We start from the raw sequence: 17,844 nt of genomic DNA on the forward strand, positions 1-17,844 counted from the left end.
TTTATTATTTATTTATTTATTTATTTATTTACAGTATTTATATTCCGCCCTTCTCACCCCCAAGGGCACTCAGGGCAGATTACAATGAACACATATATGGCAAACATTCAATGCCAACAGACAAACAACATACATTAGACAAACTCAGAGGCATTTTTAACATTTTTCCAGCTTCACAATTCCGGCCACAGGGGGAGCTGTTGCTTCACTGTCCAGTAGTGGCTGTACTTCCGCATTCCTTTCCTCGTGTTTTGCTGGCAGTTTTTATGGTGTTGTAAATTAGCCTCCCGCATAAAGCGTCCCTAAATTTCCCTAATTGACAGGTGCAACTGTCTTTTGGGGCTGCACAGGTCAACAGCAAGCCGGGGCTATTAATGGTCGGAGGTTTAACCCGACCCGGGCTTCGAACTCATGACCTCTCGGTCAGTAGTGATTTATAGCAGCTGGTTACTAGTCAGCTGCACCACAGCCCGGCCCCTTATTACATTTAAACCAAGTGAGTATTGTGAAATCATCACATACTTGATATACTTTGACAAAGATTTGATTATCAGGGAATATTTTCATGGTGTGCTCCACTTCCATTCAGTTGCACAGAGGTTTTTTATTAAAGCAAAAGATAAATCTAAAGATTGGCATTTTCTTAATTAGAAAGGAAAAAGGAATCAGAATTTTGAGGGGTAAAGGCTTCTAGGCACACAAAAATATGCTTTTCCTGGTAGAAAGACATCTATCTGGCTTTTCAAGTTCTACACTACTAAATACTGCAGTTTGAACTAATAATGCCAAATAATGCAGTATATTATCAACCTGGATTTGTCATCCATTTCTTATAACCTCAAGGAGGGAATGATATATGTCTGCTACTAACTGTTTCCAACATGTGTTTAAAACTATTATTTTGCAGGTGTCTGGGTTGACATTGTTTTTAAATTGTTTTCAAATAATGTCAGTGTAATGAAGTATGAATTTTTGGTTTACAGATGTTGTGTTTGATTGTGTGTTTGTGTTTTGGAAGGATGGGTATTGCAGTTGTTGCATCTCAGCACTCGGAGGCTGGTTGTCGTGGAGGGGTGGGCAGAGCCAGCTGCCGTTTTGTTGAAGAGGTGCGGAGTTTAGGGGAGGTTCAGTCTGTGCTCTGATGAGGCACAGGGAAGATTGATCCTAGGTTGAGGGGATCAAGGAGACTCAATTGTTCATTTTTGAGTCGGTTTAAAATAAGTTTGGTGACTTATTTAATGTAGTCTATGTCCTGGTAAAGAACAGAGAATCTGTGATCGTATATCACAGGGTGACTGCGATTTAAAAGTAGCAGAGGAAGAAGTTCTAACTACTTTAAGTAAAAGAAGTGACACTTTAGAGAGTTTGACTCACCTCATTCTAGTATTGTAACTGTTAATAAAAGTGCCTCTAAGTGAGAAACAACATTGTAACCACTAAGCTCTGTGCCTGAATAAACTTGTTATTGTTCCTCCAACATCTAAGCCTCTGTCGCATATATTATAAACCAAGTTGCGTTACCATCTAAAGTGAATAAGAAGAAGAAAGAAAGAAAAATTAAATGGTCTCCTCTCTGAGTGTTTGGTGGTTGCATCTTCGCAAATTGGTGGCAGCGGTGGGATAAAAAGATTCCCCCTGCCTGAAGAACCTTAGTCATTCTTAGTCCTTTACAGTTACCTTTTTGTTTTTAGCTCAAGATAAGTAAAATTATCCAACATAATAATGGGCCGAAACTAACAAAATGAAGTTCAACAGAGACAAATGCAAGATACTTCACTTAGACAAAAAAAAAAATGAAATGCAAAGAAACAGAATGGGGGATGTCTGGCTTGACAGCAGTATGTGTGAAAAGGGTCTTGGAGTGCTCGTGGACAACAAGTTAAACATGAGCCAACAATGTGATGTGACTTAAAAAGCCAATGGGAGTATAGTGTTTAGATCCAGGGAAGTCATGCTACTCCTCTATTCCGCCTTGGTCAAACTACATCTGGAATACTGTGTCCAATTATGGGTGCCACAATTGAAAGGACATGTTGACAAGCTGGAAGGTGTCCAGAGGAGGGTGACTAAAATGATCAAACATCTGGAGAACAAGCCCTACGAGGACCGGCTGAAAGAGCTGGGTATGTTTAGCCTGCAGAAGAGAAGACTGAAATGATAGCTATGTGTAAATATGTGAGGGGAAGCCATAGGGAGGAGGGAGAAAGCTTGTCTTCTACTGCCTTGGAGACTAGGACGCAGAACAATGGCTTCAAACTACAGAAAAGGAGATTCCACCTGAACATTAGGAAGAACTTCCTCACTGTGAGAGCTGTTTGGCACTGGAACTCTCTGCCCCGGAGTGTGGTGGAGGCTCCTTCTTTGGAGGCTTTTAAGCAGAAGCTGGATGGCCATCTGTCGGGGGCACTTTGAATGCAATTTCCTGCTTCTTGGCAAGGGGTTGGACTGGATGGCCCATGTGGTCTCTTCCAACTCTATGATTCTATGATTCTATGAACACATTCTCACATTTAATAAATATTAATAGTCAATCTTTAGTTTCTTTTTTAAATAAAGGTTGACTGTAAAGACCATGGCTTGCATATGGAGAGGGAATCAAATGAGATCTAGTAATCTAATGTGCTTCAGAATCTGCTATCCTCTTGTCACTCTTCTAAGCAGGCATTTTTGGTAGCAAACCCTGTTGAGTTCACTTGTATGTGCCCTCAGGTACGTGTGTGTATTATTGCAATACTAAACTCATTGGAAAGGATTCAATGCATTCCTTCTTTGCATGCGCCATTAAATGTAGTATACATGCAGAGGTGGTGCTGGACAAATACAAGACCAAAGCTTCTTTGGGCATGCAGAGATCTTTACATGGTTCTTTGCATCTCAGCCAAAATGTTTTCCACCAGTAATTTGTATTCCTTTTTGTAATCCAGTTTTCTCTTTAACCTTATTCTCTTAATATATAAGTTAAAACTGAAGACTATATTCACCCACAGGTTCATCCACAATGGACTTTCTCACTCCAGCGGGAGTGGGAAATCTTCCTAGTTATTATATGGAAGAATGTTTGGTTAATCTCTGCTTGGGGTTATCACAATCCTGAGTTACTGAGAGCTTATCCAGTAATTAAAACATACAGTCGGGCTCAGCTATGGGACTGTGAAACATAGAAGTCACTTGACTCTCTCTATACTCTCACGAAGAAACAAATTACTCCATGTTGTCTCAGTATATAGATAATTGTGAAATGTAAAGTTCAAATTACCTAATGTCAGTCGTAATTACTATGCAGAAGATGTTCAGTTAACATTTATTTTAAAGGCACATCACCAGTATTCAAGTACCAATATTTTAAGAAATAGAAATTACTAATAATTGCATACTAATTGACACGATGTGTCTAAACTGCTTTTTCATATGTCAGTGAACATGCGAGAAACAAGAGAGGACTAGGCAATTAACATTGATATCTTCAGTCACACAATAATTGGCTAAAAGTGTTTTGGTGATGTGTGTCTTCAGTCACAGCAACTTGCCCCTTGATTTTTCAAGATAGTGCATTGGTAGATGGGATGAGAGGCAGCATACATAAGGTTTCTGATCTGGAACTGGTGGAATGGCTGTGTATTATTGAATATTGAGTGAAGATGTCCGATGGTTGACTTGCACGGGGCTGTGCATGGTTGATGTGTAGTAGTGTATTGACCCAAATAAACAAGAAGCAATGCGGTGTCCAACAAATCACTCATGCAGAATAAAAATAGGGACAACATAGGACATGATAAGAACTGTCTCATATTTAAGAAAAGGGGGTTGAGCACAAGTGAAAAGTTTGCATCACTTCCTCCCTGTCCTGTTAATTTTATTAGAGTTAATTTCTCTATTCCCTACTTCATTCCCAATCTTTTGCCTTCCAGAGAACTGTAGGATGAATGTTTCAACTTCCAGAGTTGCACTTTGGCATTTTAAATCTGATCTTTCCACTCTTCTCTCCCCCAGCAGTTGAGGCTATTCTATGTCAATATATGTGCTATTCCTGCCACCTCTAATAAAATTGACCTAAGCATCCCATTTGAAGTGTAAGGAAAGAGAGCGGAGGGGAAGAGGGAACTGTACCTATTATTGTACTGTATGAACAGAAAATAAAATTACAGCCCCAAAATTCCAACTGAATCATTCTTTTTTCTCCCTGAGCATATGTCAATACACAGGACGACAGAGCTGGGAGAGCTAAATAAATAAGTATGACATGAGGTTTTGCACAATAACAGCAGGGGAGAAGGCAGGGCACTTCAATTAATAATGGAGCACCGAGTTCCTGATAGAGCCGTTCTTTAATAATGTTTAAAAGAGCTACAAGGTGCCCTGGGAGAGGCTTTACAGATAACTGCTGTGGGCATTTTGCCCAGCTCTGCCCAAGAGGCACAGCTCCTCCAGCAGAATAAGATCAAAAAGGAAATGGAAATTGCTTTCTTTGACAAGAATGGGTTCGTTTTGAAGCAAGATTTCAACCAGGCTTGACGCTAGGGGAAAGGTGCCCTCCTACCAAAGAATACTGAAATAAAGGACAAGGCAGATTTCTGCCTTGGAATTGTACAGCATTCCTATCAGCCGTGGAGAGAACATGCCTCTTGATGTAATAGTGATTTAGGCTGTCACAATGATTATTTTAAGAGAGATACTAAATAAAAATTAGTTTATTCTTGTGTATACTTTCGATGTTTTTCTTTTTTCCAGCATGGCTATGGTGACAAAAACTACTCTGAATATAATTTCATTTGGAGGTAAGCAACAAAAATAAATAGTAATTTAAAATGTAATTACTTCTGAAAAATGAAATGTCCCATTATGGAAAAAGTGGGATTTGTAACCCGCTCTGCCCAGCCCCCCAAAAGGCAGATGTAAGAGACTCAAATCTTGCAGATAATTAGTGAATAATAGGTATATTCATTAATTCTATGTAGTGATATATTCTTAAGATTGAAGGACATGGAGCCAAGGCATTCAATCAATTGGAAATATGGATTACAATATACAGTTTTAACAAAACCATACACTTAAAACCAAAACAAAAAAACCCTGTTTTTATATGGTTTCACATAGCTTGACATCAAAACTGTTTTCAGACTGACTAATGACCTAGGTTATGCCCTAAATCTCAATCTTATTTTATTTCCATTCATTTGAAAGGACCAAGGCATCTTATAAAACAGACTAAGCGTGCATCGACACTGTATAATTAATGCAGTTTGGCCTTAATTGCCACAGCTTAATGCTACAGAATCACGCACTTGTAGTTGCAGAAGATCTTTAGCCTTCCCTGCCAAATAGAGCCAGTGTCTTATCAAACTATAACTATCATGATTCAGAGAGCCATGGCAGTTAAAATGGTGTTAAACTGCATTAATTCTACAGTTTAGATGCACCCAAAGAGAGCACAATTTCTGCTTGCATCTCCCCAGTTAAGTATCGTATTAACTGGAAGTTCCTTTTGGACCAAACTGCATATATAGGTTCTTGTTATTCCAGTTTGATCAATTGAACAACTGTTTCTATCACCTCACACAATTTCCACTAATAAATAGCTCATAACACTTAAAAAAGATTAGCCCAGCTCAGTTTATAAAATAGTAAATCTTAAGGAAAAGCTGTCTACCTAATCTAAAAAAAATGTGTTAGCAAAACTACATTACTTTAAAAATGAGACTTGGGGGATGGCTCTTAAATATGACAACTTGATCAAACTTCCACATTTACAAACAGTTGCTAAGACATATCCCTGGACAATAAAGATTATTGGAATCCATTTCAGTCTGGTTTCTAGCACATTGTTAAACTACAATAGTTCATCCCTATCTGTGACCTTTGCCAAGACACAGCTAAAGAGATGTACTTCTTATTAGTTTCTGATAGTGTCCTACTGGATTAATAATATAGGATGGATAATATATGTGAAAGCATGTTTGTGTTTCTAATCTTGTTGGGTTGACTTTTGAGGGTAGTGCTGGGACCTGTTTGCTCTGTACAGCAGCACTTATGTTGTGCAACATTGTTCTCTTAGACTCTTAATTTACCATCAGTTTGGAACTGTTAGCTGAGATGTTGAAGGAAATTGAATGATATGCCACTTATATGCTAATAACACCCAACTCTATTTATTTTTTCATGTAATTGAAATGTTGAGTGGATGATCGAAATAAGGCACTGGCTTTACTAATGGATGAAAACAAGTGTAATAGATGAGAATAAATAAAAAATATTTCTCTGTGTGTGCATGTATGTGTGTGAGAGAGAAAAAGATATCTGATCATTTGTTCATCACTAAGATGATTATGTGTTTTAGGCTTCTGTATCTTTAGCTGCTTTGTACCAATAAATATCATCATTGTCATCATCATTGTCATCCTCATCCTCATCATCTTTATGACTGTCCCTCAAAGCTTTGAAGCATAGATTTGTTATTACATTCATCAACTATTTGAATCTTACTTCATATATAAGTGAGATTGAATATTATAGCAGAAGCAGCTGGTCATGACTATGATAGGACGCTGCACATTTGAATTTATGTCAGATTCAAATCATACCCAACATTGTTTTTGTTTTGTGCTAGACTGCAATGGTTTTCAATCTTCCTAATACCATGACCCCTTAATACAGTTCCTCATGTTGTGGTAACCCCCAACCATAAAATTATTTTCATTGCTACTTCATAACTGTAATTTTGCTACTGTTATGAATTGTAATGTACATGTCTGATATGCAGGATGTATTTTCATTCACTGGACCAAATTTGGCACAAATATTCAATACACACATATTTGAATACCTGTGTGGTTGGGGGGGGGGGATTTTGTCATTTGGGAGTTGTAGTTGCTGGGATTTAGAGTTCACCTACAATCAAAGAGCATTCAGAACTCCAGAAACAATGGAACTGGACCAAACTTGGCACACAGAGCTCCCATGACCAACAGGAAATACTGGAAAGGTTTGGGAGGCATTGATCTTGAGTTTGGGAATTGTAGTTGACCTACATCCAGAGAGCACTGTGGACTCAAACATTGATGAATCTGGACCAAACTTGGCACAAATACTCAATGTGCCCAAATTTGAACACTAGTGGAATTTGGGAAAAATAAACCTTGACATTTGGGAGTTGTAGTTGCTGGGATTTATAGTTCACCTACAACCAAAGAGCCCCTTGAACCCCACCAACGATCAAATTGGGCCAAACTTCTCACACAGAACCCGCATGACCAACAGAAAATACTGGTCTTTGATGAGCCCTCTGAACTCCCGTCTTGACCCCCCAGGGTCCGGACTCCCAGGTTGAGAAACGCTGTGCTAGAGGATTGCTCAGAAATACTAGGAATGTTTTTCTTTGGCCCTGGCTTTATTCTGATATAGGACAGGCTAGTTATCTGTCCTGTAGAACTCACCCCACTCTATAAGATTTTCAAAAGACAAAGAACTACAGTGTGAGTAACTGCATTACTTGGTTAAGGGGTTCTTGAGATCATTTGGGAGCAGTGGAGACAAAATCCAGAACCCTTCTAGCAAGTGAGTTGTATTAAAGAAGAAAAACTAAATGGCAATTCAGTGGTTAACAGCAAAAGCAGTCCTAGAAATGAGAGAGAAAGAGATGAGAAGCCAGACAGCTGCCAGCCATGAAGGCTGTACAGTGGATTGCTTTGGCTTCTGGTAGAATTGCCATGGGAATTGAAAAGATTCCGATAGGAATGAGGATTCATAGCATCAGGATAAATCTGAAAAAAAAGGTAAAAAGAGGCTTTTCTCAGCTGAAGCGAGGCTTTGCTAGGTAGTCTACCAGAAGTATGCATGCAGAAAGATGCCTCAAAGCTGGGGTTTTCAACTAAGTCAGGCTACATTTAACACAAGAGCCTAGAATTAAGTATTTAGCATGTGAGACTAAACCAGCAGTTCAAGAAATTTAGGCAGAGGATAAAACCTAGAATGGCATTGTCGAACATCTGTAAGGAGGCTGGTGGCTTATTTTCTAAACACTTGCTGAGCTTTAGGATTCAGAGGTCATTCTACCATCTGATCATGAAGTCTCAGAAATAGGGTGGTCTTAAGTGGAATAATACTGATATAAAATAATTTCTATGATGTCGTTTTAGTTTGGTTTGGGTTTTTTGCTTATCAGCAAATTGAAGTATAGGTTTCAAGATAAATGTAAAGTTTAGGAGTATATGCAGAAACATTCCATAACTGGCACAGTGATGGCATATTAATTGGAGGATTGTGAATAGTAATTATTTTCGAAGTTCAAAAACTAGTGCATATGAACCAAGGATTGTGCTTTGTTCAGAACAGCAGAAATTTTCAGTGGGAAGCATTGTCCTATGACCTCATCAGATGGGGGAAAGAATAGGCGCCATGTTCCACTTCACTGACCTTTAAGGCACAGAGCCTGACAACTCCCATTACACTATGCACAACTACTTCTGGCGGGACTCCATGCTTAAAAAGGCAGCAAATTGGAGCATGCCACCACCAAGGCAACATGGGAAGCTTCCTATGTTCTGCCAGGAACAATGGGGGGAAGCCAGACAGTCAACACTTCCCCCCATGGAATGCTCAAATGAGTGAATTAGGTAATACGGGGTGTGGGACAATGAGTTCCTCATGTGCCCCCTCCCCTGATGTGTACCACTAGAATTCCCATGATTTGTAGTGATTCCAGCAGCCTTTATGATGAGGTCCCTAGGCTGAATCCACACAAGGACTATATCCCAGCTTTAGTCCACAGTATCCTGCCCTGGTTTGACCCTGTTAAGATCACAGGCACATATTTTATTCCAAAGTCAGATCTGACTTTAAAACCACACAGTTCTTATTTTCAAAAGATATATTGCAGCAAAGGCGATCTGGCATGTTCATGTGTTCACTGCCTTAGATTTTAGCTCACATGACTGCAGCATTTGGTTTTCCCCCCCTGTAATACATGCCAGTATATATATTTCCACAGAAATCTATCAACTAATAACTTTTTTTCTTTTTCTGTCAATCTAAACACCGACCTGTACTCCCATTGGATATTTTCCCCATCCCATCCCCTTCCACTAGATGATTGAGTGAGTTCAGGAACTTCCTGTTGAGATGCTTAATTTCCTGACAGACACAGATACACAGATACATGTGGGATGAATGGTGGGTGGTGTTCAAGTCAATGGTGTAAGGGCAGTGGGAACCAGCTTCAAGTAACTCTCTCCTAATCACTTCTCCCTATCCTGTTTTCTTCATCTGGCCTAGAGACCCATGCACACCCTTCTAATCCCCTTCTCATCCCACTACCCAAGTGATGGACTGCATAACTGAAAGGAGCAGTATGCCCAACCTCCCTCCTCCATACCTCCTGCCCAATCCCCTTTTCAGCCTCTCATTTGAATAAGTAACTGATTGATGCTCCATCTACATTGACCATTTAATGCAGCTTCAAGATGAATGCTCCACAGAATGCCAAGTAGAAGAGTAGAATGTTGCAGAATTCAGGAGAAGGGGGCAGCCAAAATGCCCCATGGGTATGCCTGGCTAACGGGGTTAATTGACTCCTGGGAAGAGGTCATTGATCACCCCCACTTCTAATGTCGCTCCCCCCCCCACTTCCTATGTCTCTGGAATGTTGATGCACATCTTTCGTGTGTGGGAATCACCTTCCTAGGCTTGAACCAGTTCCAGACCTGTCAATCTAATCTTTCACACAGCAAAATCAGTTCCTTCCAAATCAGTTACAAACTGACTTAAGGGGTCAGTGCGGATGGGGCAACATGTGAGCTCTTACTTCATCCTTATCTGATTCCCTTCTCAGCTTCCCACTCAAGTGAGTGACTGAGTGTTTGGGGGAGCATTCATGCTACTTCAGGCTGAAACCATTTTCTCACCCACACAAGACTTTTCACAACTTTATTCAGATAAGGGGCTTTTTCATTTTTAATGATAGTAAAGATACAGTGTCAACTCTTATTTAAACAAAGGACCATCCTCTTCTTTGAATAGAGTGGTGAATGACTAGAGCTTAGTCCGGCCTAAGAGAACCTAAAAGAAAGACTGATCTCCTCTACCCTTTTGGTGCTTCTTTGAAGAGGAGCACCAAAAATACTACTGCCGCTGCCATTTTCTTATCTAGGCATTCAAACACCAGAAGTGAAGTTTAGTCTGTCTCCCAGGATGGACTAAGCTCTCATCACATTACTCAGAAAAGGGGGTGGTTCTTTTTTTATTTAAGAATTGTAGCACAACACTTACATTGATGCATTAGTAAGTCAATTTAACTTTTTTTCTAGATTGATTCTTTTGACAAAAAAAAGTCTAGACCAGTAGTTCTCAACCTGTGGGTCCCCAGGTGTTTTAGCCTACAACTCCCAGAAATTCCAGCCAGTTTACCAGTAGTTAGGATTTCTGGGAGTTGAAGGCCAAAACATCTGGGGACCCATAGGTTGAGAACCATTGGTCTAGACGTTTACACAAGTATATACTGTAATTCATTTGTACCAGCCCCCAATCATGTGGATAGTGCTACATATAGGAGAAGCCCTCAGGTTCAAACCTTTGCTCTCCACATGAGGAGATTGATGGGACAAGTTAGTTAATGGGAGTAGATCTCATGTATTCTCCTCTTTAAACATTAATTCAGCCTGTTTATATGAATGTACAGGTCTCCACAGACTCCAGAAAAAAAATGCTTTTTCAGCATTCTGTATTGTGAGGTTAGTCTCTATATGTAACAGAAACTGTTCAGATTATCACTGTACCCTTGAGAAGAACAATAATAAATAGCAGCCAGACTGCATTTGAAACAGCAAAACAGGGCCATTCTCATTTTGCTTCTGGGAATACTAAGGCTGATAACCAGAGTTCAGTTCAGAAAAATATATTCTGTAGCTATGAGGGTACCGAAAATCAGTTATTGTGTCTGGAGGCAGTCATTTCCAAGTTCTGGAGCTTTTTTCTAACATCTAATTTAAACACTAGCACAAGCTCAAATCCTTGTGAGGGATAAAATGAGAGGGTGTATATCCTCAAACAGAACTGTAGTAGACTTTAGGAAATGGCCACTTGAGAGTTAACAGCTGTTGTTTTGCTGCACTATTAAGTATCTGAGTCATTGTAAGGCAGTTCTTAAGACTTCTAGTGAATGAGCAGAATCCTTGAGGATTTAGCACCTTGCTCACAAATCAGTCAGTATGCAGTTTAAAACACTATTCATATAAATATTTATCTCTGCTTCCATACACTCCATGTCAACATTTCTGACTTCAGAAGTTACTGTCAGGTAAAATAGTTTCAGCCTTCAGTAGCAAAAATATATACAGAAAATGACACCACTTCAGGGATGAGTTGCTTTTTTAATAAAGTATTAAAAGTAAAACAAAAATAAAAAAATTCACAGTGCTATAGGTGAAGTGAATTTCTTGAAAGCTATAAATAATTTTTCAAACTAGTGGCAGGTCTACAGAGCTGCATCCAAACTGTTTTAAATTGCACTTTCCTTTCAAGAAATGGATGCAAGTTGATAAATTTGATCATTTTTGAATAATACAAAAAGAAGCCTGGTAGCATAGATTTGATTAACCAGCTCAAATGTTCAGAAGAAAGCTGCACATGAAAAGAAATGGTCTGGACAATTATTCTTATTTTATTGTTAAATAATTTTCTAGACTAGATATCAATAATCCGTTACTTAAAAGTAAGTTGCACTTAATGGTAGCCATTGGCAAACAGCAGTCCTTGAAAAAAAATCAAAGAGAGATTGGATAAAGAAACAGTGGGATTAAAATAGATCCACAAATTCCAGTCCATTAATAATGGGTTGAACAGAGGCAATTGTTTCCTGGAACACTACACATATTATAAAACTAGGTAGCACCCTGATCTCATCAGGACTTTCTTGCCCATTGTATGTCACAGATTGTCCTAGAAGAAAGTAATGGCTCGCAGCCTGCTCCTTTCTAGTAAAATATTCAGAAAATTGTCAAAAAAAACATTTCCTGAATGTTAAAAAGCTCTGATAGTAAGTTGTATCTGATGGCTCTTCTGGTCTCTTCCAACTCTATGATTCTTTTAAAGAATCTTACACTGCCAAGAATTCTGGATTGACAAAAATATTCTACAAAAATATGAACATTGTATTTTCTGTACAGGAAACCAGTACAAAAATGATGTTTGCACAGAAAATATAGTAGCAGACTTTTTCTGCACAAAATTTGCATGAGCTGGTTCTGCGCAGAATATGCCAAATGCAAATTTTAATGCAGAATAAGTCTGATCTGCTAATAGTCTTTGAAAACCGTGCATTTTTTGTAATCATTCTTATGAGAAAAATCTTGCTAAAATTACTAACGGCTTCCTTTGAGAGGAAAATGAATAAAGGATTACATTTCTTCTTTATTCTGTGATGAAGCAGAGTCATAATGCATTTAGTATTATATTCCTAATGTATTTCTATATTTATTGAATTCTCTTAATGAAGCTGACCTGTTTTACACCTAATCCAAGATGCTTGCATATTTAAAAAATCAACATTTGAAAGGTAAATCATGCATGAAAACATCAATTTTGTGAGTTTTTAAAAAAGAAAACCAAGTTATTAATGCCAAGACAGGTTCAAGAATAGATCAATCTATTTTTCAAGATCAGTGCTTGAGATTTTTGTTTTGTACTACTATAAACCTGGATTTAGTTCTGGTAGTAAATGAGAAATCTGTCCTACAGTAATGTTTTATTATTCAAATTAAGACATTCCTGCTGTTTAAACAACTAAAGGTTATGTGGCACCTTTATGATTAAAATGATTTTTAACTGTGTAAACTTCATGAAAGTTTTATGGATTATTTTAGCCCACTTTCTCAATTGTTTTTGTTGCTCTTGTGTGCCTTCAAACAGTTGCTGACTTATGGTGACTCCAAGACAAACCTTATCATGGAGTTTTCTTGGAATGACTTATTGAGAAGGGGTTTGCCTTTGCCTTCCTCTAAGGTTGAGAGAGATTGAGTTGGCCAAGGTCATTCAATGGGTTTCCATGGCCAAGTAGAGATCTGAACTCTGTTTATCAGAGTCCTAGTTCAATAGTCAAGCCACTGAATCATTTGCTTTCTCAAATATATGGCCTATAAGAATTCTGGAATACATATAGTGCAAGGGCATGTTGGCTAGTAGCAACTATCATATTTTCAACACTCTCCATTAAAGAACAGCTGATGATGACACAAATATCCTGTTAAGAGGCAAGATACTTAACAAATACAGCATGACAGGAATACTTGGATATTTTTCTTTATAAAGTAATGAAGAGTACTGTTTCTTCAACCTGCTGCAGAAAAAGAATTTTTACTTTTCCATTGGACTGGCGTGTTCAATTTCTGATTGTAGGGATTCATAGGTGGAACAAATGTTGTATAAATGGATGCTGGTGATTCTAGAGGACACTAATGATACCATTTTGAGTTTTCCATGAATGTTTGAATCATCAGAATCTTGATTTCCCAACCACAGACACCATAGAAGGCATTGACTTTCCCACCCCTTAGTTCTAAGCTGCATTCTAATAGAAGATAATGTAATGCTAAGGGGGAAGGAGATAGCTTTTGGGAGGTGCAGAATATATTGCTTTCATCACCTCTTAAGTCAGGCTGACTGGGAGTTGTCATCCAAAATGTTATTTTCCCAAGCATTTGCCTTCTTCCAAATTCCAAGTGCCTTTTCCCTGATAAATTTTCTTCTCCTTTTTATATGTGTGTCTTGGATACAGCTTGAACAGCATATTTGGGGGGGGGGGGGGGTTGGACTGGCCTGTTCCTATGAAGGATTTGGTGTAAGATATTGTAAATGGTATAGATTTATTTTGTGAGGAGGCCTGGTCATGAAGATGAAGGGAACTTTTACTTATTTGCATACTGGTAAGCAGGGAGTTGTGGTGGTAATTGTATTTATTTACTTTTTTCCCCTTAATCAAGTATTTTTAAAAGACCTAGATCACCCAAAGGCACCAAATTAAATCTTTTCTTGGAAGCTAAGCAAAATCAGCCCAAGTTAGTACTTCAGTGATAAGGCTGAGAAGGAATACAGGGTGCTGTAAGCAATGTTTTACAGAAACTGGCAAAATCACCTCTGAGGAGTCTTTGTTTAAGAAAACCCCACCAAATTCATTAGGGCTTCATATGTTGACAGGTAACTTAAAGGCAGGCATACACACACACATGTATACACACACAGTAGTTGCATTTATAAAAATACATGGCACATATAGAGCACAGTTTCTTATTTTTTGAAGAACTGAGTGTTTAGCTATAGCAGTGCTATTCCCAACACAGGAAAAAATGGCCTCAAGCAAGAATGCTGGATTTGTTGATTCCCCCCACCCCCTGTTAAAATCAGCCAAAAATGTTCTATATGTTAGATTTTATTGCAATGCCAGATCATAACAAAATCCCAGGAGCAGAGTTAGTAGGATTCCGCTTTTCAAGGATTCAGCAGTATTTTTTAATATAAAAAGAAAAATTGCCATTAACAAAACCTTAATAAAGTACATGTTTTAAAAGAGAAGATTTATCTAGCTATTTATCTGTTAACTCTTTTTGGAATGAGTGTTTAAACGCAAGAATGTTGAGAGTGATAAAGCCATCTTTATTTATTCCAACTGTAGTTAAAATACCAAAAGAGCCTGGCATTCTGTTCTCACAACAGCCAACTACATGCCCATGGTCTCCGAAGCAGGATCTGAATACAGCAATGTCCCCAGCAGTTTGTATTCAGAGGCATACTGCCTCCAACACTACAGACAATATATCACTATCCTGACTGGTAGACAGTTAAATTTTTCCATTCTCCTCTCAAGGTTGTCTAATTTGACAGCCACCATTTGACCTTATGGTAGACCATTCCATAGGGATCAGAATCATACAGCCATCTAACATTTTCTATGTTATTGAAAAATAAATCCCAATGTTGGGAGTTAAAAGTATTTTTTTACTTATTATTTCCTACATTTACCTCAAGGGGGACTCAAGACAGCCTAACAACAGGCAACAAATTGATGCCATACACACATATATCAAATAAACAATTACAATTAAAACCAATAATTAAAACATGAATTATTAAAACATCAATTAAAATCACGCCATCCAAAGCATAATCCAGGGCCATTCTATTTGTCAATCACATTGATTTGTCGTGCTATGAATCTTAGCACTCTTAGTCCTATGACATATATTTGAGGTTTGAGCTACAGTTTAACATGGTGGTATTCAGTTTATGAGATAGTCTTGATATTTGACATGCTCTGTAAAATCTTATATTCAGGCACATGTGGAAGCTTATTTATTTTGGTAAACCGTTCTAAATTAATTGAGCCTCAACATTTTTTTCATGTAGTGTATTTTGTTTATGTATTTTTGAGTTATTCCTGTTGCCACGTGCTTCAAGTTAACTCAAACTTATGATAATCCTGTACTAAAATGTATTAGCAAGATTTATTCAGGGTATATTGCTCCCTTCAACTGAGAAAATGTAACTTGGTGGATATTGCAGTGTTAATCACTGAGTATGGATTTCATCCTGATCACTTGAAATCCTATTCCCATACTGAAATACGCATTAAACTGTCAGTATTCTTCATATCTAAATGGTTATGAATATTTACAAACATACTGTATAAAAAGGTAAATATAATATATATTCTGAGCGTTACTTTTTTACAGAAAGAAAAAAGAAAAAGCAGTTTAACATGTTTCAGCAGTTTCATTCAAACTAACAGTATGGACAGTTGAAATGCAATAAGCAGGTCAGATAATATTTGCAGGAGTCAACAAAAACATATTGAACCTTCCAGGCATTACTTAAAAGCTTCTTACAAATACATCCAAGGATGTTTGTAGAAATGTAACCAGCTTCCATGTTTCTTATGATTTCCATTTTAGTGGCCACATTATCAGATATATGCTTTTTTAATGTTCCGGCGGTAGCTGATGAGGCAACTTATACACTTTCATTTTTCCTCTCTGTTTTGCTTTTCATACATACTCAGTAAGGGATTCTGGAGGCATTTACAGTTTATTTTGCTTCTTGTACGCAAGCCCACACAGCAATAGTAGAATTGGTAATCCCCTTCTTCACACTTCACTCATTGCATTCTTTATTGAAGACACACACTTGCAAACTGACCCAGAAAGTCTGTGTTTCTCCAGACTTTCTTTTTACTTCTCTTAGTACAAATGCTGCTAAAAGCCCTTCAAATTAGGCAGAGAACAAGGAAGAAAACTGGGGCCTGGGGGTTAAACACATTTTGTAAAAAGGAACTTCTTTGTCAGAGGTTTTTTTAAGTAAGCATGTTTGTATTTCTGTTTATCAATCCTGAATTTCCCTACATTCAGCTTCTGCTGGAAGACGCTGGGTTTAAATATTTTCCCATTTCCCTACTTGTTTATCTTTCCCCTCTCTAAGCTAAAGAGCTCCAAATGCTTTAACCCTGTTCATAGCGAAGTTGCTTCAGCCTTTGTTCATCTGGTTACACTCATCTAATTTTCAGTATTTTTTATTTAATATAATAGGTATACAGATAACTCCCAGGATGACCATCTGTTGGGGGTGCTTTGAATGCGATTTTCCTGTTTCTTGGCTGGGGGTTGGATTGGATGGCCAACTCGGTCTCTTCCAGTTCTACGAGTCTATGATTCTGTAGACCTGCATAGAATAATTGCCTTTAATAATCATCCTTAGCATGGAGTTTTTCATTTTACTTTAGCCAGAGAGTGGATTCAAATATTCATTGAGTTATATACCACAACCTGAAGAGTCCTTGGTTTTGTTCTTATGGTTGATTACCGTCAAACCTGAATAACTTCTAAATGTTTCTGTTTTAGTCTTTTATTTAGTATTTTGTTGTTACTTCAATTGATTTTTCACTGTATTGCATGCACAGAGAGCTGAAACATAACAATTTTTCAGAAATAAATCACTATCTCATTGACATGGTAAGACACAAGGTGTTGTTCTCTCACAATGTGGGAATAGCAGGTATGCTTTTACCGCTGCACAGGGCAATCAGGGTGTTTCTGAATTTATTTGGAAAACAGGCACGTATTGTCATGTGGACAGAGAGATGGGCTTCCCCTTACTCATGCCATATGGGCTACAATTATTTCTTCAGACTGTAGACCTTTAATTTAATTCACTGCTTGTACGATTCCCTATGGAGTTGCTGCTTGTATAATTTATTATAGACTTGCCCTTTGTTCATAGTCTCGAAAAAGATTTGACTTTCAGTTTGTTAAGAACGTAAATACAATAAGATTGTTTCCATGGGGGATACGTTTCTGTCAGGGACTGCATTTATCTGAAACCACAGCTACAACTCAATCCCATTCATTAGCTGACTTCCAGTCCCAGCATGGGAGAGTATAGAGATTTCTGGAGAGGTATCCTCCCTAGGAATTACAAACTCCAGTTCAACTCTACAGTAACCTATGGGGGTAACTTCTGCCATAGTATTGCCCTAGAGGATGTAGCAAATTCCTGTGGGAACCATTTTTCCTTGGGCACGACTAAGTGAAACTGGATAGGGGTTCTGCAGTTAAAGGGATCTCACTGTAATTTGAATAGTTTTCCACCTTTCTTCCCTTTAAATCATACCTGTTTTGTGAGTGGTACTGTGAACAAGGAACCAAAAACTTTTGCCGCTTTTCGTACTTGGCCAAAATTTCTGAAAATTAATGCCCTAAGAACAGTAGTTGTTTCTCTGATGCCACATGCATCTCTAAAACCTTGTACAAGTAGCTGCATGAAGCTCCAATCCTTTCGACCCTATAGGGAGCTTTTTCTGCCTTACTAGCT

The 17,844-nt window shown here is 38.1% G+C and overlaps 1 protein-coding gene across 9 annotated transcripts in view; it reads left to right on the forward strand.

The window, feature by feature from the left end:
* tafa5 (TAFA chemokine like family member 5) overlaps nucleotides 1-17,844 on the forward strand; it is a 504,871-nt gene that overhangs the window by 401,720 nt on the left and 85,307 nt on the right. For 3 of the 9 annotated variants that reach the window (XR_506421.3, XM_008111263.3, XM_008111264.3), the window contains exon 4: nucleotides 4,729-4,775. The exons of the other annotated variants lie outside the window; for them this stretch is intronic. Coding sequence is in view for 2 of the 3 variants with exons in the window: in XM_008111263.3 (XP_008109470.2) it covers nucleotides 4,729-4,775 (47 nt within the window). In the remaining variant the exon portion in view is untranslated. The remainder of the gene's footprint in view (nucleotides 1-4,728; nucleotides 4,776-17,844) is intronic. 9 annotated transcript variants of the gene reach the window in all.

The sequence above is a fragment of the Anolis carolinensis genome, chromosome 5 (assembly GCF_035594765.1).
Source record: "Anolis carolinensis isolate JA03-04 chromosome 5, rAnoCar3.1.pri, whole genome shotgun sequence".
NCBI lineage: Eukaryota > Metazoa > Chordata > Lepidosauria > Squamata > Dactyloidae > Anolis > Anolis carolinensis.